General features: G+C 46.5%; 2 protein-coding genes across 5 annotated transcripts; both read right to left on the bottom strand.

The window, feature by feature from the left end:
• Positions 1-1,078: 1,078 nt before the first annotated feature.
• Positions 1,079-5,205, bottom strand: ncaph2 (non-SMC condensin II complex, subunit H2). Of its 4 annotated transcripts, none has more exons than XM_085927064.1 (18): positions 5,065-5,205; positions 4,509-4,640; positions 4,333-4,434; positions 3,702-3,763; positions 3,545-3,623; positions 3,422-3,478; positions 3,139-3,218; positions 2,946-3,067; positions 2,695-2,879; positions 2,463-2,631; positions 2,282-2,383; positions 2,155-2,199; positions 1,906-2,076; positions 1,775-1,834; positions 1,672-1,712; positions 1,505-1,606; positions 1,273-1,422; positions 1,079-1,217 (listed from the first exon to the last, which is right to left on the bottom strand). In XM_085927064.1, exons 2-18 carry the CDS (start codon positions 4,605-4,607, stop codon positions 1,122-1,124), a joined length of 1,722 nt encoding a protein of 573 aa, XP_085783190.1. In that variant the 5' UTR covers positions 4,608-4,640; positions 5,065-5,205; the 3' UTR covers positions 1,079-1,121. The 4 variants fall into 4 exon arrangements, with proteins under 4 accessions (XP_085783190.1, XP_085783192.1, XP_085783193.1 ...); XM_085927066.1 differs by having other exon boundaries at positions 2,695-2,843; XM_085927067.1 differs by having other exon boundaries at positions 2,695-2,837.
• An 11,574-nt stretch (positions 5,206-16,779) lies between these two features.
• LOC147047785 (uncharacterized) lies at positions 16,780-18,613 on the bottom strand (the record flags this gene model as incomplete). Its single annotated transcript, XM_085926931.1, has 2 exons — positions 16,780-18,067; positions 18,153-18,613. Coding segments are annotated over 2 exons (987 nt in total), but the record flags the coding sequence as incomplete, so codon positions are not given.
• Between the last annotated feature and the right edge of the window lie 1,931 nt (positions 18,614-20,544).

Below are 20,544 nucleotides of genomic sequence, written 5' to 3'. Positions count from 1 at the left end.
CTACACTAGGATTGTAAAAACAAACTTGATCCCAAAGAAATGGCGGACAGAAAAAGTCATTGCCATACCAAAACCTGGCAAAGACCACAAACTGCCAGCTAGCTACCGCCCAATCTCCCTACTCAGCATTCCTTTCAAAATCTTGGAACGACTACTTTTACGTGTTTTGCCAGGAGTAGAGGAACTTCTTTGTGTGGATCAGGCAGGTTTCCGCAAGGACCGCAGCACAGGAGAACATTTACTGGCCCTATCCACCTTTATCGAAAATAGTTTCCAGAGCAGACTGAAGACAGGGACTGTGTTCCTCGATCTCACTGCCGCCTATGATACTGTCTGCCACAAAGGCCTACTACTCAAACTCACAAAAGCACTCCCTGCGTGGGCAACGGCAATAATACAAACTCTGCTGACAAACAGAAGGTTCAGAGTTCACCTCGGTCAGAACACGAGCGCATGGAGAAGGCAGACAAATGTGCTACCACAAGGCTCAGTCCTAGCTCCAACGCTGTTCAACCTCTACATAAATGACCTACCCACTACCAAATCCAGGAAATGCGTCAATGCAGATGACATCTGACTGGCATTTCAAGCACCAGACTTTGACCAACTGGAACAGGTGTTCACAGAAGATCTTGTCAAACTGGACCAGTTCTGTAAAAGTCTGACTACATCACGGAAGGATGTGATCACAACTTCCCCATTGCATTGGAATTCATTGTAAATGCTATTGCGTAAAATAAACAAAAACAGTTATCAATTAGCACCAAAATCTACATGGACATGTCTACTAAAGACTACTTCAGCTTATCCCTCGGTGCAGCTGAAGTGCCGTCGTCTATTTCCTTTCACCAGTCACCAACATACGCAAACACAACACGTTTTCATTGCCCTGTTGTGAACAAAGGTTTTCCAGTAAGAATGCAGAAAATGCATCAATCACATCAATTACTGACAATTCTTTTTCTGCACAAAGTCCATGAGAAAAATCTGCAAAACTGACATTTGCTTTTTTACAAATTCAAAGATGTTGAAGTAGTCTGCTTTTAGGCTTAAATGACCGAGGACTTGGGCAGTTTAAAGTTCAACACAGTGACAGGTGACAATCAAAGTAGTTTATTTTTTTATTTCGGAAGCCCGCTGAGCAGCGTCAAGCCCATCGAATCCACGCTCTCCTCCAAACTTGCCGCGCTGTCGATCTCCACTGTGTAATCGTTGGCCTGCAAAACGCAAGGTGAGGTCAAGGTGACGTCACAGCGACAGCGTCCCACTTACCAGGTGAAGGGAGGCCAGCAGGAACCTGCAGGCTTCAGCGCTGTCCAAGCCGTGCACAATGGCCGAGAAGGTAAGACGCCGACCTGAGCCGCCCAATGCTGACACAATCTTGCTACCATACTCATGGATGTCTAATGGCGCACGCGCTTCCTATCGGGGGGGAAATAGCATCAGGCAGGGAAAGGAGTGGGAAGAGCAGCAGCAGGAGGAGGAGGAAGAAGAAGCGGCTAACCTGCCAAAGGAGCTTGGGACGGATCTGCTCCTCCCACTTTTGGACACGGTGGGACAAGGCAGTCTCTTGCGTGTATTCTCGACAGTTCCCCATCATCTGTTCCTAAACATGCAAGCACGCACATGATACTCATTTCATGGGAGGCGAGGGGAGGCATCATCACTTACCACTCGCAGCTTGACCAAATCCTCGTAAGTCAGCTCAGCTTCTGCAAGCCAACGTTTGCAAGTCACCAAGTCAGAAATCCGTCCATCGGTCCTTTCAACTCACCTCCAGACAAGTCATCTCCTGCCGCAGACGCTTCCTGCTCCATGTTGTCTTCATCTGCATCTATACACACATGTGCATAATGTACCACTCAGGTGTGCGTGTGTGCATGTGTGAGTGCTTGCGCATGTTACCCAGAAGGTCACACTCCCTCAGTCCATCCATAGGATCCTGGCGCTTTTCTTGGGTCTCTGCTTCCTCAGGCTCTAGAAGGTCCTCCTCTAAAGCATGATCTTCAACTTCTTCCCTGTTGGTTCTCTTGAAACAGCTCAGCTTTCTTTTTAGGCAATGAATGTAGCCAAGGTCTGCGGTAAAACAACGGCTCCTTGTTCAGATTTGATGTGACTTGAAGCTAAACTGCCATGTTAGCACATCAGTGGTACCAATGCAGGCGGGTCCTTCTCTGAGCTTGCATTCTGGAAGGTCATCTGCAAGAAGAAGTAGCAGTGTTGATGTGATGAAAAGACAAAAGATGACAGTTGAAGCCTCTGGGAAGTGCGTGAGTCTGACATATTTGTTTGAACCAGGTCCTGAAGTCCTGAAGGGGCAACGCAGCCTGACGCTTCCTCTTGCCTTTGTCGTCCAAACCGGCTGGAACCTTGAAGTTTTTTCCTGCAGCCAGCATAGGAGTAGTCAAGTCCACCTCTGAACTGAGCTAAATACCCCCATCCCCACCCCCTTGAAGGCATACCTAGCTGGAAAGGTGTGTATGCTCCCAGTGTGGCATACGGGTCATGAAGTGGCCACAAGTTGTGCTGAAACAGGACATGGAATAAAGGGAGGGGGGAGTTTGGGCACCATACAGCAGGGCGCCCTGCCGCATCCTTGGACACAACCTGCTGCTGTTCTCGACTTGGAGCCTGAACACAAAATGCCACACAGAGTAAAAAACAAAACACACACACTACTACATGCGGGGCGACCTGCTGCCTGTCGATGTGGTCGTCTACTTCCTGTTGTGCTTCCACTGCGGCGGCAGGAAGAAAGCTCTGCTCGGGGATGTCAACCATGCTCTCGTGATCGTCAGCCATGACTTTGTAATCACCAGTCACGGAATAAACCCCACCTGATGCTTGCATGTACAATTGTACATGGGATGGAGAAACATCTGAGGGTATGTATGTACAAAATAAGTGTGTGCGTGTTTGTGTTTGTGTGCGTGCATGCTTGTTACCAGCATCCTGGCGAGGCGTGCTCATGGCAGAGGACAGCATCAGATTGATCAAGTCCTCATGTCCTGGCAGGAAAATATTGATGCGAAAGTCCTTTTGGCTACACACCACCTCTCCTTTGGCACTGACAGCCACATATGCATATTAAGACCTGGAGGCCATGTGTTGTTATGAGGTTAAGACTTGCTGGCCCACCTGATGAGAGGATACTTGTGCTTGTCTTGACTTTCAGGAGGAATCAGAGACACCGGAGGGAGAGGAATCACCTTCACCGGCTACAATAACACCAACAGCCACTTTGACTGACAGCTCACACAAAAGCCACAGGAGTGCGTGTGTGCGTCTGCCATTTGTGCCCAGTTGGCTTTCTGTACAGGTTGTCTTTGAATATGTTCATGTACTGTAGATGCGTGTGTGTGTGTGTGTGTGTGTGTGTGTGTGTGTGTGTGCGTGCGTGCGTGCGTGCGTGCGTTCTGACCGCGCTGGCTTCCGGCTTGTCCACCCAGTCAGTTGTTTTATTGTCCAGTTCGCAAAACTGCAACGACGACAGCAGGTAAGAAACTAGATGCAGTTGTTGACATTCACGGGGTGCACTTCTTACGTCATCGTCGTCGCTGTCATCATTATGCCTTTGCACCACTGCTGTGCCGACATCCCCACGCCCTGCTTCTTTGCTTCGCCTATCACCAGAATTTAAAAAACAAACAAAAGCAAAACAATCAGAGGAAGTTGAAAAGCAGACTTGATGCGATGCTTACTTATTCTTCCTGTCTCGAATGTAGTCCAACGTTTGAAAGACCAGATTATGCAGCATCTCCACCTGCAACCACATCATCGTCGTCGTCATCAGAGTTGAGTCACATACAGGATAGTGCAAATTGTTTATTTCCTTGTCCAAGAAAGAGTGAGACGGCGGACATTTGCTAAAAAAAACCTACAATCCCATGCGGCGGACCAGACTGGATGTCAACTCCGTCTTCCTTGCCAATGCATACGCAGATACGCTGGTTAGTTGGATTTGCAACTACACTATATTCATAGTCTCTGACAGTGTAGTGATGGAGAGACTGTAAGCGAGTTTGATTTGAACATACAAACTTCAACAAAGAGAACTGGATTGCTGACTCTCAAGCACCGCAAATGTAAATGAATCCAACTGACCAGCGTATACAAGGAAAAGACAGAGTTGACGTCCAGTATTGTCTGCTACATGCGATTGCAGAATCTTTAGCAGAAGAAATGTCAAAACGGCCGATTGGTCAGGCTTGATTAATACAGGACTATTTCTTAACCGAATGTTTGTTGGTCTTTCTCATTGAAGAACACCTTGAAGAAAAGTTGGAGCCTGGGTGGACATTTTAAATATAACATCTCCAGCTTTCTGTTAACCTTCTTGCTGTAGATGCAGGCAGAACCTTGGATCAGCAACGCCGCCTCCGCAAAGTTGAGTTGGGTTTCCCCTTTGTCCAGCGTGATGCACATATCGTCCAGCTGAAACACAGACGCAGCTTTAGAACCACATTGTGCTTGTTTGTTTTGTTGGCCTGCGGTCAAACGTTTTCGACCTCTTCCAGGTAGTCGTTGAGCTCCGCTGCCAAATCCATGTCCCAGTTTTTGATGAGCTCCCTGATAGGCTGCAGCAGGTGAGCGAATCGGCCCTCCATGACAGCGGGACCACCAACTGACCACACCCACACCTGCGCGCGCACTCACACACGCACACACGCACGCACGCACACACGCACACACGCATGTACACACGAATTTCAAGACAGCTCGAAAAGAGGACTGATTGCCAGAGTAAAAAGAATATAATTGGTTGACCATGTAAATGATACATTGGAAAATGTCCATGCAAACCTACAACCCAGAGCCGAGGTTTTAACCGCAAACAAACGGATTAGTAAATGTTCAATGAAAGCCAACACTACTCGGATTTATACTACTATCACTGTACTAGTGTGCTGATATTGTATATTGTATATTGTCGTTGTGCCAAAGGTTGACGGATCCAGAGAAATGATAGAAAGAAGAGTCATTCGACCGACATTGTAGCTTATTTAAACCCAAACCTCGTGAGACTTTAAGACTAAACAATCATAAAGGCAAACCGCAACTCACCAACGGGACATATGTAAGATCTAAGGAGAAATTGAAGCGTCTACGACAGCGTCGAAGTTCCCGGGCGAATCTTCCTCGATACTATGAAGACGACTTCCGTTTCAAACATTGATATTGAGAAGTGCTGCCGCACAGCGGTCATTGTTGCGATGTCTGCGGAACAAATGAGTGATTGCAGAACGCAGAAGCAACTGTTTTGATTTGCTGCCATCCGTCAGGCAAATGCACACATATCCAGAAACCTGCACAACACACTCATAATACAAGCAGGATCAAGCTGAAATTAAATCATGGTTTCGCTCAGCTCAGTTTGCTCGATGAGGTCATTGGTTGAGCTCTCATCGTCTACTTCTATCTCACACGCTGATCCCCCTAGTTAACAACCAATTAGAGTGATCGAATTTTGCATACTGCAACTGGTGGCCCATTTATTCAAGCCCTATTAAAAAAAATCACAATGACACCAGAAATATTTTCGCAATTCTAAACATGAACTTTGACTTAGGTTTAATGCTTCTTCCAATACGTGCATTTGATGCCATCTAACTGATTGTGGATGGCAGGCAGATCAATCAGTTCTCAGCACTGTAACTTTTCTGACAAATACAATTATGCATTGAGTCATGGAATGAATTACTCCTGTATATTTTGGAAATATACACTTTAAAAGAAGATGGCAAAAAATCAAGTGAGCAATTGCATCCATGTCAAACTTTCAGGAAAGTCAGGCATCAGAATTAACCCTTGGTAGGTGGTGACCAGAACGGTGGCTCCACCCTGCCCTGTAAGGTCGCACCAAGCAAACAAAAGGTGACCAACCACTATGCTGGACTTGTTCAGCGTCTTTCATGAAACATTTCGATTCTGTCAATCATTATTAAGATTAGGAAGTCATCCTAAATGGAGGGCAGAGCGAGCCCAACATTGCCACTTATGTGATAGACCTCTATTAAAACATTATGTCAGTGCTCCAATTCCCCCCTGAAAAAAGCTTACATTTAACGTATTTTGTTAGAGAAATACACTTAGTCACGGCCACTTTGTCTCAGTAATTATAGGCCAGTTTCAAAATTCTTGAAAAAGTAGTAGTGCAGCAGCTTATTGAGTACATGTCACGTGCCGTGCCAGAGACGCTCGGCCGGCAATTTCGCTTAGCCACACCCTTTCATTACCGGTATGTCTCTCACCTGCTCCTTCTTGTTGTCTCATGTATTTAAGCTCTGCCCATGTGTTTCTCCCAGTGTCTACTGTTGTTTTCGGTTCCTGGCCGCGCCCGGTGTTCCTGTCGGCTGGGTTTCCCCCGGTCTTGTCTGGAGGTTTACGGTCAGAATTTTAACCTTGTCCAAGTGGACTTCGGTCGGTCGGTCGGTCTGTTTGCTGGTCGTGAGTCTCTCTCCCGTCTGTGTCGTCGGTTCCCCACCTGGCTCCCTTCCAACTCCCTTTACCTTCAATAAATCCTGGTTCAAGCTGCATTTGGTCGGCCTGGCTCAACCCATTCTTGACAGAAGACACCGACCATCACAGCGACCAGCACTTGGACCAACCCCACCGCCAGCGCCTATCAGCGATGCCGGACGCACGTGCGCCATCGGCATCCACCCCAGCGTCGCCGGATCTGTGGCTGCCATCAGAGTTCCTCCCGGCGCCATCGGACTCACAGCCGCCATCGGGATCCACCCCAACGTCGCCGGATCCGCGGCTGCCATTTGAGTTCCATCGGACTCGCGGCAGCTATCGGGCCCTGCCCCGCCGTTGCCGGACCTGCGGGCGCTGTTGGACCTCGATCCAGCGGCGCCGGACCAGGACCAATACCAGCTCCCACGGCTGCAGCACGTCTTGACTCCTCTGACCGCACGTCCCTGTTCAACACATTACAGTAAATATTGAAATTGCGTTGCGTCTTGCGTTGCAGGAGCCCAGCTCTGTGGCGACCATGCCGCAACTGCGGGAGCTGGTAACTGTTGGTCCAAGTGCTGGTCGCTGAATTGGTCAGATTGTTCTGTCAAGGAGTAAATGGAGCTGGGCGACCAAATGCAGCTAGGACCAGGGTTTATCAAACGAACTCAAATAACAAAGTATAGAGGCTCGACTAGGGACGAGAATAACTGAACACAAAGACAAGAAAGACGAAACAAGACGAGAACAGACAAGCGACTAGAAAAACAATAACAATCCAATGGGAAGTGACACGCAGACATTTTTTTTTTCTCTCCTTCCGCGGGACGCATTGTAGTCATAGCTTCTTTCAGAGGGCCATTATGACAGTCAACCCAAATAAATGTATGTCCACCTCATATATGCAATAAAAGCTGCAAAACAAACTGACAACTAGTTTACAAATCAGACGAGTAAAAACTTGTCAAATATTAAAAAAAATATATATTAAAAGTGAAGACAATTTGCAATTTTAGTAATGACCCGAATTTGACGCACAATTTGTCTTCGCGGGCCATATAAAATGATGTGGCGGGCCGTATCTGGCCCCCGGGTCTTAGTGTGACATGACTTAAATACATGACAGGTAATGAGAGGCAGGTGACGGCGATTACATAGATTGTGAGCAGACAGGAGGGGAGGGGCGATGCGAACAGAAACCATGGCAACATTATAACAAGGAAACGAACGGAGACGCACCGTGACAAACAAAAACCATGATGTACCTTAGACACACATAGAGATACTTACGTTCTGTAATTTACTGTATGCAAACTTCAAACTAACTTATTGGGGTTTTTTTTTTTACATTTTACATTTCCTCCCACATCCCAAAAACATGCTTGGTAGGCCGATTGAAGACTCTAAATTGTCCCTAGGTATGAGTGCGAGTGCGGATGGTTGTTCGTCTCTTGACTGGCAACCGGTTCAGGGTGTCCCCCGCCTACTGCCCGATGACGGCTGGGATAGGCTCCAGCACGCCCGCGACCCCCGTGGGGACAAAGCGGTTCAGAAAATGAATGAATGAATGAATGAATGAATGAATGAATGAATGAATGAATATTGAGGCTATGCACTAACGTCACAGATTGGGGCGGCCATTTTTGTTTGGGTGGCAAAAAGCCTCGTCCGTTGCCACAGGACTCATGAGGATGGCGGCCTGGGTGGGTGTCGTGAGTGATTATTTTGTCCAGTTGGACCAAGAAAGCCGCAAGAGATACATTAAAAAGTTGAAAAAATATAACATTTGTGTTGATTCGCTGATAAGGCGACTTTTCCGCCAGTAACATATCCAGACATTTACAACTACAGTGGAGCCGCGGTTTTCGACCACAATCCGTTCCAGAAAGCGGTTCGAGAAGTGAATCTGTTGATTTCCGAATCTATTTTTCCCATTACAAATAATGGAAAAATGTTTAATCCCTTCCAAGACTAAAAATACGCCTTTTTTAAAGCATTTTTTCATTTGCTCATTTTCGTCCAATCGCGCAACTGCAGCGCACCACCGAATGCGCAACCGTAGCGCACCGCCGACCGCGCAACTGCACCGCGCTGGTCGCATTATTGTGACAGAGCCGTCGCTGAAATTTAGAAAATATTTTTAAAGTCCTGGGGACTTTCCAAAATTTAAGTGGACCTCAGTGCGCAGGGAGCTGAATTTGGTCCGATCGCGCAACCGCAGCTCGCCGGACGCTCACTGTCGCATTGCTTTAAGAGCGTCTTTGTGTTTGAGGATGGCTTTACTGCTCCCACTTGCTTTCTTTGGAGGCATGAGTAGAGGTTAATACAGTCCTCAAAGTAACGAAAATACAATAACGAACAGAGTCAGTCGTCATCCGGGCCGCGTGGTGGGGTTTTCTCGGGTCCTCTTGGCTCATCTGGCAAGGTTCGACAACCAGAATTTTGTCCCTCATCCAAAAAAATCTCGAATTTTTTGTTCGAATACCGATTTGTTCGAGAACTGGGACGTTCGAAAACCGAGGCTCCACTATCTTTGATAGATCGTTCAAGTCCATATACCAAGGAAGACCTCAGAGCCTACAAGAGTTTGCAAGGATATCACTACCTGACTGCTGGTTATGTCCATTCCGTGGAGTACCAGCCAGTGGAGCGAAATGGAGAAGATGCCAGCCATGGCAGTACAGGCAAGAAGACAGAAAAAATAGTCATCCGTGGGAAGGTAAGCTTATTCTGAGGTTTGTCAGTTTCTGTAACAACCTGCAACATCACTTTTTGGTTCTTTTATCACAAACAGGGTATTTTAGGTTGCATTACCTGACATGTTTCGGCATGAACGCCTTCATCTGATGAAGTATGTGAGTGTATTTGCACAAAGGTTATTTGTGGTTACCTCACCACCAAAGAAGGGATGCTGAACTTTGGCCTTTTTTTTTTTTTTAAATAAACTCAAAAAATATACTTAGTAATTAATAGGAATGATCTGTGTTGAGTGTTTGAAGGTGACATTATGGTGTGACAAGGAAGCTCAAGACACGTCGTCTTTATTTCTTTTGCAAGATATGACACTTTGTCAAGTCACATTTGCCAATGGTCATTGAAAAGAGAGAGAAGAGTAACATAAAAGAACTGCAAACGAGAAATACACCGGTCTCACTTCATCTGATGAAGGCGGAAGTTCATGCCGAAACATGTCAGGTAATGCAACCTAAAATACCCTGTTTGTGATAAAAGAACCAAAAAGTGATTGAAAAAGGAAACAGAATGAACTTAGTACAACCTGCAACATGTGGATCTATGGATGTGACCCTTCGGAAGTCTTTGATCTCGTTACTTGTGCTGTCAAGTATGAGTAGGTACCTAATCTACGTAAGCCAATATCTTAAATGGTTTTCATGACAAGTTTTTAAATATTATCAAACGTTTATGTGACAATTTCATGAATTAAAACAGGCATCAGATTAATAATAGTTACCATTATCATGTGTACCTATCATTGCTTGTGCCAAATGCCACTACATTCATTCCAATTATATTTACATTCTGTTTACAGGTACACCATGGCCAGAAGCAGAGTGCACCACCTCTGGAATCATGGGATCTGGGGGATGAAGATGGCTGTATCCATACAGCCCATTGCACATGTATAGTGGGCCTTGGAAAAGCATGTTCTCACATCGCTGCACTGCTCTTCTATCTCATGGCATGCAAGGAGGAGCGAGAAGGCGTAGCATGCACCTCCATGCCACGCACATGGGCTGCTCCTGTAGGGAAAGGTTCCGTGGGAAAACCAATCAAGGATATCACATTCAAATCAGGTGAGAGCTGCTTCTGATGATTTCAGGACATAATAACAATTACTTTGGACATGGTGCCTGCATGTTGAGCTACATAATGAGGTTGTTCCTTGAAAATGGCACAAATTTTACATGTTGAAATGTTGTCACATTATCGCACATGTATTCAAAATCACAACACAAACTATGCATTAGTTAAGATATGAACAGTCCAGTCTTTTATAACAGTGTGTCACGCATGCTTTACTTAGCAACCCGCACTGCAATTCACATCAATGATTTCCTACTGTTTCCTCTTTCACAGGATGCGACTCCAAGCGGCTGAAGCCAGCCAACCCTCCCAGCGAACTGGAGCAGGAGGCATTCCTGAGGGGACTGGGAGATGCCTGTCCTGACGCTGCAGCTCTCAGGATTTCTCCTGGATACCAGCCACCACCAGCACCTGTTCTGCCTGTTTCTTTTCTTTGCTTCACTTTCTTCCTCACCATCTCTCGACTGCTTTGCAGAATTTTTAAAGAAAGGCGTTCCATCTCTTCCAGGGTGGAACCAATTCTGGACCAGAGCAGCCCGATGGAATGGGTGCTGCATTTTGAAATTAGCATATGCTTGCTTCCACACCTGGTGGATGCGGTTATTGAAGAGGGAGCAACAGCAATGTGTACATACTCTTATTAGTTTGTACAAGTTACTCTATCATTTCAATCAATGTGTAAATATTCCTATTAATTTTAATACTTTTTATGTCAATCAATGTGTAAATACACTTATTAGTTTATACAAACATAGTTGCTCAATCAGAGCACTGACACAGCACACAGAGCTCAGTTAATTTCCATGACAGACACAAAACATTCCGTGGATGAGTGATTTTCAACCTTTTTTGAGCCGCGGCACATATTTTACATTTACAAAATCTTGGGGCACACCACCAACCAAAATGACACAAAATCTCAATGCTCAATGCTCAAACACAGTAATACATATTGTTGGAGTAACCTCGGGAAAGCCTTGGCCTGCCAGACCAGGGGGGCTTATGTTTTACGAGTTGACGACTCTCCTTTGAACTAAGTACTCTGTATTTAGTTCAAAGAAGGTCTATTGATCCCCGTCAGCTTTATGGTTCCTTCCTGTCCTTTTGTGTTTGTTTTGTAAGAAGTTTTCAATGACAATGAGCAGGTCTTCTTTGCTTGCGAGATGTTCTTTGTTTAGGGACTTCATTCCTTTTAGTTAACTGTAGCTTTGATTCATAGATTGTAGATGATAGAAACTGGAGATATACAGTTTGAAGTAGTGACATTAAAGTTATCCCATATTTACTCAATGTTTCGTTTAAGGAACTGTATACCAGTTACCTTACATTTACTTAATATGTGTTGAAATGTTTAAGTAGGGTTAGATATTATTATGTGTTGTGTTAGTTTACTAAGAAGATAAACTTAGCAAGGGTTTAGTTGCATTGTTCCACAGGTAAGCGACATTCAACGTGCTTCAAGTTATCTGATCACAGTCAGGAGGAGTCGGCCACCCATGGAGAGGACAACTGGTTGGGGGAAGAAAGCAGACTCTGCAGTCCCAATGCGGGGGTCGACAAGTGCTAGATCACACTACACTACATTCCTTAGCTAATCAGCGTTGCTACAGCCACTATCTCCCCTCCCTTTAGTGTAGCAACGCCTCTGTAACCAGGGCAACCAAGACATTAAAAAGAGGAGCACGTGGAGGAAGAATTCAGAATTGGTGGAGATTGTAACTGAGCTTCCTTTCTCTATCGTTCTCCTCGCGAGTAAACTCATCCTGGTTGTCTTCTCCTCTTTGTTCTAGCATGAAATGTTGTCTGATGGTATTTAGACCCAACACATATAATTAATGTGTTTTTTAATGTATTTATACCCTCACTTAGTGTGAAACCTGGGCCTGTTTCGATGAACACAAAATGGATATCCTGGCAGGAGTGGTAGAAAGACACACACAAAGCTCTTGCTCAAGCGCGGTCAATCTCTGTTTTTAGTTTTTATCGCAGTCAAGTTTGAGGTTAGCTCACACAGATATGTGGTTGAAAACGGGAGCAAGAATGGGGAACTCCTTGGCAACAGATAACCAAAAACTGTCCAAAGGAACATCAGCAAATTTTAGCTTTAAACTACAATCTTGTTTCAGTTCAATGAATTCATCTTGCTCCTTTAAAGTTATGTCCTTTCCAGCAATAGATGCTGAGCTGTAAGGGTCTCTAACAGTCCAGACATTCTGTGAAGGCTTAATGGAAATAAAATGACAATGTCTCCTCAAGAGTTTTCAAATATGTGCCAATCACCTCGCACATTGCAGCAGTGTTGCCTTCATGCAGCTTTACGGTGAGTGGGAACAGCTCAAGGCTCCCAAGCTGCACATGTTGCTAGAGCTGCAACTTTAAACAGAATATGTTCATTTTATCAGTGCTTGTAAGCAGGTTTTCATTTCTTCCTTGCATCTGTGTGTTAAGTTCATTCAGATGATGGAATATCATCCCGGGGTGAGCGCTGAAGGACTGTGCTGAGGAGCTGATGGATGTCTTCACGGACATCTTTAACATTTCCCTGCGGCGGGCCGTCGTCCCGTCATGTTTCAAGGCTGCCACCATCATACCTGTGCCATAAAATCCTGCTCCTTCCTGCTTCAATGACTACCGCCCTGTGGCACTGACGCCCGTCGTCATGAAGTGCTTTGAGCGGCTTGTCATGGCGCACGTCAGATCTGTTCTTTCCCCCACCATAGACCCCTTCTAGTTTGCCTTCCGAGCCAATCGGTCCTCTGAGGATGCCATCTGCTCTGCCCTCCACTCTGCCCTCACCCACCTGGAGAACAGAGACTCGTATGTGAGATTGCTGTTTGTAGACTTCAGTTCTGCCTTCAACACCATTGTTCCACAGCGTCTCATCTGCAAACTCAACAAGCTGGGCCTCAGTACCTGCCTTTGCAACTGGCTACTGGACTTCCTCTGTCAGCGGCCTCAGGTAGTACGTGTTGGCGACAATGTCTCCGGCAGCATCACGCTGAGCACGGGGGCCCCTCAGGGTTGCGTGCTCAGTCCGCTGCTCTTCACCCTGCTGATGCATGACTGCACCGCAACCTACAGCAGCAACCGCGTGCTGAAGTATGCCGACGACACGACTGTGGTGGGTCTCATCACCGGGGGAGACGAGACTCAATCCAGGTCGGAGGTCGACCTTCTGGCCACGTGGTGCAGGGACAAAAACCTCCTGCTGAACGTCAGCAAGACCAAGGAGATTGTTGTTGACTTCCGGAAGGGTCATGCCCAACACGTGCAGCTGACCATCGACGGTGCTGTGGTGGAGAGAGTGAGCAGCACCAGATTCCTGAGGGTGCACATCAGTGATGACCTCTCCTGGACCACCAATGCTGCATCGCTGGCGAAGAAGGCTCAGCGCCGCCTGTACTTTCTGCGGAAACTCAGGCGAGCAAGTGCTCCTCCTGCCATCATGACCACATTCTACCGTGGCACCATTGAGAGCGTCCTCTCCAGTTGTATCGCTGTGTGGGGTGGTGGCTGCACTGAATACAACATGAAGGCTCTGCAACGCATAGTGAACACTGCTAGTAAGATCGTTGGGGCTCCGCTCCCCTCCCTGAAGGACATTTACACCTCCCGTCTCACTGGCAAGGCGACCGCGATTGTGTGTGATGTGAGTCACCCCGCTCACTTTTTGTTTTATCTTCTGCCCTCTTCGAAGAGGTACAGATGCCTGCGCTCCCGCACCACCAGACTCGCCAACAGCTTTGTACTCCAAGCTGTCAGGATCCTGAATTCTCTCCACCCTCGGCTGCATGACGTCCTGTTCTTTTGCACTTTTTTCTGGCCGTCTGCTGTATGCACGCTTGCTCCATTTTGCTCCTCTTATTTATCTATTTATTTATTTATTGTTTATTTATTTGGGTTATTTGCTTATTACTTATTCATCGCTCTTGTCTATTCATTTTTACTCTTTGTGCTATTTGCTTGTATGTGTTGTGTAATGTGTCTAGTCACCGTGGGACGGTTGGAAACGTAATTTCGATCTCTTTGTGTGTCTTAACGTGAAGAAATTGACAATAAAGCTGACTTTGACTTTGATATCAGCCAGGTATGCCAGCTTTGCACACCACTCATCACTTGTAAGCAGCTTTGAGTAATCGGACCTCTCGTTTGTCAGAAAAACCTTCCTCTCGCAGCTCATACACTCGGGCCAGTACTTTGCCTCCCTGTGGAGCAATAAGACTTTATGTTCCACTCCCATTTCCTCACACAAAGACGCAAATAACATTTCATCATCCAACACGGGAGCTAAATCTGTTGGTAGGGGCTTTGGCATGAGGGCTTCACGGTGCAAAAAACAGTGCATAACAGTAATATCTGGGGGTTTTTCTTTGACTGTACTTACGAAGCCTTTGATGTGCCCGACCATGGCTGCTTCTCCATCAGTGCAGACCCCTGTGCAGTTTTTCCCACGTAAGTCCGCTTTGGTCAAGATATTCCGACGTGACCCAAAATACTTCCTCTCCTGTTGATTTTTTTGGCAGTGCCTTGCAAAATAGGAAGTTTTCTCTAATGGCTTCTCCATCCACAAAACGCACGTTGGCCAAGAGCTGACAATGTCCACCAATATCCATCGACTCATCAAGTTGCAAGGCAAATTTCTGACTGATGCGTATCTTTTTTTAATACAACAGTTTCGATATCTGCTGACATGTCATCAATACGAAGGGCAATTGTGTTATCTGAGAGAGGCACTTTAGCTATCTCTTTGGCTGCATCAAGGCCGAGCATCTCATTTACATTGGCTTTACAAGCTGGCAGTATTAATGTTTCTGCCACAGTGTGGGACCTTTTTGATTTAGCTACGAGATCAGCGACAAGGTAGCTAGCTTTGAGGGCTCTCCCATTTACCTTTGTGTTTTTTCTCCCAAAATTTCCCTGTTTCTCATTGTTTGTACATAAGCGTACAAAATAGTCGGCTTGTTTTGAATGGAAGGGTGTTTTGTTTGGAGATGGGGTTTAAGATTGCTTGGCACCATGGCGCTATTGGACATCTCACCACACACATCATGCACAACGGAGTCGGTGCTGTGGCATCTCCGCTGAAAGTGAATCCAAATGAAAGACAGCATTCACTATATTGCCTCCATCTCACCGTCTTTTCTTTTTTCTTTTGTCCACCACTCATATTAGAGCCTTCATTTGTGTCATAATTTTGTCTAGGGTCCTGTTCGGCATTTGGATTTTCTCTTCTCCATCACGGTCACTCGCTTGTCTTGCTGTGATTCCAAATTGCCACTGTCACTTGGCGCGCACCTGCAGCACGAACTCTAACTTTGTTTAGTGACTGAGCAAATCCAAGATGGTGCGACCAAGGTGTGAAAATGTGTGTAGAGTTTTACAAATCACTGTGTAATGTTTTGCAAAAAGGGTGAAGTAGATATTGTGTGTAATGTTGTGCATATCTGTGGAGGAGTTTTGTACGTTGAAGTAGAGTTTTGCAAATTCTGTGGAAATTTTATTTTAGTGTTAGTGTGTCTGAAGTTGAGGCAGGAAAACAAAGATGTGGAGTGTAGAGTTGGTCCTTTATTGGCAGGATTTTGGGTTGTTCAATGGCAATCAGTACACATGGCAAGGCGGCACATTAACAACAGCTTTCGTGTCCAGGTCAGCTTGTTTTATACTGTCCGGAAAGGCGGGAACTTGTCACATGACCATTTGGTATCTGTGAGTGTGGGGGTGTGTGTGCCTATGTGTGTGTGTTTATACAGTTCTATGTGTTGTATTCATGTTCTGATTGAGCAGTCATGTTTATATATATTAAGGAAAATAATTGCATACATATTGTTGCGTGTTGTACGGGATGTCCGTTGTTGAGCCAGGAAAGCAAGGATGTGGGGTATGGAGTTGGTTCTTTATTGGCAAGATCTTGGGTTGTTTAATGGCGGTCAATACACAAGGCACGGCAGCAGATGAAACACCAACTTCTGTCTCCAGGTCAGCTTGTTTTATACTGTCCGGAATGGTGGGAACTTGTCACATGACCATTTCTTACCTGAGGCGGGAACTTATGTGACCATATCGTACCTGAGTGTGGGGGCGTCACCCCCCTGTGTGTGTTCATCCAGTTGTGTGTGTCGTATACGTGTTCTGATTGTGCAGTTATGTTTACATAAAATAAAAGAATTGTACATATAAGCATCACATCAGCTCAGTGGCCTAGTTGTAGAGTGTCTGCCCTGAGACTGGAAGGTTGTGGGTTCAAACCCCTGCCGGGTCATACCAAAGACTATAAAAATGGAACCCATTGCATTCCTGCTTGGCACTCAGCATTAAGGGTTGGAATTGGGGGGGTTAGATCACCAAATGATTCCCGAGCGCGGCACTGCTGCTGCTCACTGCTCCCCTCTCCCCCAGGGGATGGATCAAAATCACATGAGAATGGATTAAATGCAGAGGACAAATTTCACCACACCCAGATGTGTGTGTGTGTGACGATGATCATTGGGACTTTTTTTTTACTTTAACATTGTACAGACATTGTCTCCCCTAATAAAATATGTAGACATTGCTGTTGCTCCCTCTTCAATATGAACATTAAAACGTACATGAGATTGTCTAACCAAATAGAATATGTACACATTGCTGTTGCTCTCTCTTCAGTGTGTAACCAATCATGAAAAACTGGAAAAGGATTAGCCTCTCTGTGGCTGATTTAAAAGAATTGTGCAACCTCTCTGCAGCTGAAGTCCACTGTCACGTCTATTTCTTTTCAACAGTCACCAATATATGTTTGCCATATGGGTGCCAAAGCGCGTAATGTTCAAAGTAGAAAACGTCATAGAAAGAACGATGAGACAGCTCGCTTCGGTGTATGCACCACATCTACTCGAGTATTCAGTTTTGATGACTTCACACTATATGATTGGCTGGAAGGACAGTACAGCGATATTTAAGATATTGCTCTGTGTCAGGCTAGGAACAAGGAGAGGACTCGGATGCAGAGTGACCAAAAAACAGGAATTTATTTTGACAGGTGAGAGCCGGCAAAAATCAAAAACACCTCGAAAGGGAAATCAAGGTGGCAAAAACAAACTAAATAGTTCTCTGGGTAAAGCGAGAATAAAAGGGTTCTTCAAAAAATAGACAAGATATTCAAAAAGTATCTTTCAGCTTACGTGATCGCTAGTACTGGCACAAGACAAGGGGAAGACGCTGACTAAATACACACAGAAGGGTAAGGGCACAGGTGCACACAATTAGGAGCAGGGAAGCCAATTAGACTGTCACACAGAGGAAGGGCCCACGATTTGAAATGAGAGGAGAGTAGCTTGCCCAAATCCCAGGCGGACCTGGAGCATCAAGGTGATCAGCACAAAAATCGGTAATCAGATCAGTGTCCAAAATAAAACTCGTAGGCACCCATTCCCGCTTCTCCGGTCCATAACTCTCCCAGTCCACAAGAAATTGCCAGCCCCGACCTCTCCTGCGCACCGCCAATAGTTTCCTTATGGTGTAAGCCTGCCCCCCCTCCACTGTACGCGCAGCCGGAGGCAGTACGGGGTCTGGCACCATTCTACTGTCCTTGGCCGGTTTGATCTTTCCGACATGAAAGGTGGGATGCACGGAAAGGGACCTGGGCATCCTCTTGACCCTGTCCCCTTGGTGGATCAAAGTGGCTTGTGCCGCAGACCAAATGCGATGACAGCGGCGTACCAAGGCGTGCGCCGAGGGAACGGTGGACACAGGATCCAGATTGAACATGCGTGAAAGCGTGTCTGGTTTGCTGTTTTTGGCCCCCGGGCTGTAAGACAGAGAAATTGAATCGATTAAAAAACAGGGACCAACGAGCCTGGCGAGAATTCAGTCTTTTAGCTTTCTTAATATACTGTAGATTTTTGTGATCAGTCCAAACCACAAAAGGTTGCTGTGCTCCCTCCAGCCAGTGTCTCCATTCTTCCAGGGCCAATTTGACAGCCAACAACTCCTGATCCCCTACATCGTAGATCTGCTCTGAGGATGTCAGCTGCCGGGACAGGAATGCACATGGATGGAGCCTGTTGTCGGTCTGGGCCCTCTGCGACAGGATGGCTCCGATTCCCTGATTGGATGTGTCAACCTCCAGCACAAACTGGCGGGATGGGTCAGGGAGTGTGAGGATGGGAGCGGAGGTAAAGCGCCTCTTAGGCTCCTGGAATGCTGTCTCCGCCTTCGCCGTCCAACAGAATGGAAGCTTAGAGGATGTTAGAGCATGTAATGGAGCCGCTGAAGCCTCTGATGAACCGCCTATAAAAGTTAGCAAAGCTGAGGAACTGCTGCACCTTCTTGCGGCTATCAGGTGTAGGTCAGTTAGTCACCACACTTACTTTTGCCGGGTCCATCTGCACTTTACCAGGGGCTAGGATAAAGCCTCGGAAAGATACAGTATTGGCTTGGAACTCGCTCTTTTCGGCCTTGACATAAAGTTGGTGATCGAGGAGGCGTTGCAATGCGTCTCTAAATTGGGTGAATAGACGAGAATGTCATCCAAATATACATTAACGAAACTATCCAAAAATTCTCACAATACGTCATTAATCATAGCCTGGAATACAGTGGGTGATTGGTGAGGCCAAACGGAATCACAAAATTTTCAAAGTGTCCTCTGGGAGTATTAAATCCGTTTTCCATTCATCCTCCTCCCGGATGCGCAATAGGTGGTATGCGTTGCGCAAATCTAGCTTGGTAAACACTTGAGCTTGTTGCAGTTGGCCAAAAACTGTTGTCATGAGAGGAAGGGGGTATCTGTTCTTAATCGTGATTTGATTGGGTGGGCTATAGTCTATGCAGGCGCGTAGGGTTAGGGTTAGGATTTTCTTGCCCACGAAAAAGAATCCTGCCCCTGCAGGGGACAATGATGGTCTAATTAGACTGGCTATAAGAGACGCATCAATGTAGTCATGCAGGGCCTGTTTTTCGAGTGCCGAAAGAGAATAAAGCCGCCCCTTGGGTATGGTAGAGCAAGGTAAAAGCTCAATAGCGCAATCATATGGACGATGGGGCAGTAGAGAGGTGAACTTCACCTTACTGAATACCTCTGTGAATTGGTGATAACACTCTGGCACTCCGGTCAAACCTGGGGTTTCTGGGTCTATGGCGGAGGAAGTATAAACATGGTCATGTTCACTTTTAGAGTCCATCAGGAGGTTAGATTCAAGACATGAAATTTTGCAATGTAATCCCCATCCCCTTATCTCTCCGGTTTTCCAGTCTATGGTTGGGTTGTGCCATTTTAGTCATGGGTATCCGAGGATGAGGGGGTTCACAGGGGAGATTACTACATACAGTTTTAATTTCTCATGATGGTTGCCAAAAAACAGGGTTATGTGAGTAATATCAAAAAGCACTTTGCCATTGAGCGCCTTAGCTTTCACGGTAGTGTTTAACAGTTCGTCTTGACCCCTTGACCTCCAATTTTTGAGCAAATAACCAGTCAATCAAACTCTCATCTGCCCCAGAGTCTATTAGCAGCCCAATTTCAGTCTTTTCCTAGGTGAGTAATTGTGCCGATGGGTAGGTCCCGAACTTTCTGATTGGTGGCAGAAAAATTACTCACCATTAGGTCTTCCTTCACCGGGCAGGAGGGGAGGATACGTCCTTGCGCACCGCAATAATAACATCTACCCTCCTGGCATCAGCGCTGCCTTTCCTCCTCGGTTAACTTAGCTCTGCCCAACTGCATGGGTTCGATCCCGGGGGATGGTGGAGTCTGGTTCGGCGTGAGGTGGTACGCCCCGAGGAGCGAAGATCCGGCCACTGATGTGTGAGAGAGCGCAGGTGCGCTCCTGAATGCGCGCTGCCTCTTCCATTCCTGTAGGCGATTATCCGTGCAAATAGCTAGGACGATGAGAGTGTTGAGGTCGGTGGGGAGGTCGAGGGGGATGAGTTAGTCTTGAATGGGGCCCCAAAAGGCCCCTGAGAAAGACATCATACAAGGCCGTGGGGTTCCACCCGCTTTCCGCGGCCAGAGTGCGGAAGTGGATCTCATAGTCCCCAACAGACTCATGACCCTGGGTCCGCGGGCATAGCTCACGAACCTTCTCCCAGTCTGAGGAGATTGGATCGAACACCATATGCAGGGCCTCGATGAAAGCGTGGAGGGAATGACGTGTTGGAATCTCTACCCCATTCGTCGGTCGCCCATGCCCGGGCCCTTCCCGTTAGGTAGAAGATCATAAAGGCCACCCGGGAGCGATCCGTAGGGAATTCACCTGGAGAACACTCAAAATGCATTTCGCACTC

Source organism: Syngnathus leptorhynchus, chromosome 12 (assembly GCF_054491065.1).
Source record: "Syngnathus leptorhynchus isolate UIUO chromosome 12, UIUO_Slep, whole genome shotgun sequence".
NCBI classification, from domain to species: Eukaryota; Metazoa; Chordata; class Actinopteri; order Syngnathiformes; family Syngnathidae; genus Syngnathus; species Syngnathus leptorhynchus.
This window is presented reverse-complemented; position numbering and strand designations above follow the sequence as displayed.

What these genes read in the sequence shown, in the direction of transcription:
- ncaph2 (XM_085927064.1), bottom strand. Translation starts at nt 4,607, where the DNA reads ATGGAGGGCCGATTCGCTCACCTGCTGCAGCCTATCAGGGAGCTCATC. An exon ending in AGAAGGACCCGCCTGCATTG is followed by an intron (nt 2,077 to 2,154) that starts GTACCACTGATG and finishes GTTTTACCGCAG; the next exon opens with ACCTTGGCTACATTCATTGC. An exon ending in TGCTGGCCTCCCTTCACCTG is followed by an intron (nt 1,218 to 1,272) that starts GTAAGTGGGACG and finishes TGCGTTTTGCAG; the next exon opens with GCCAACGATTACACAGTGGA.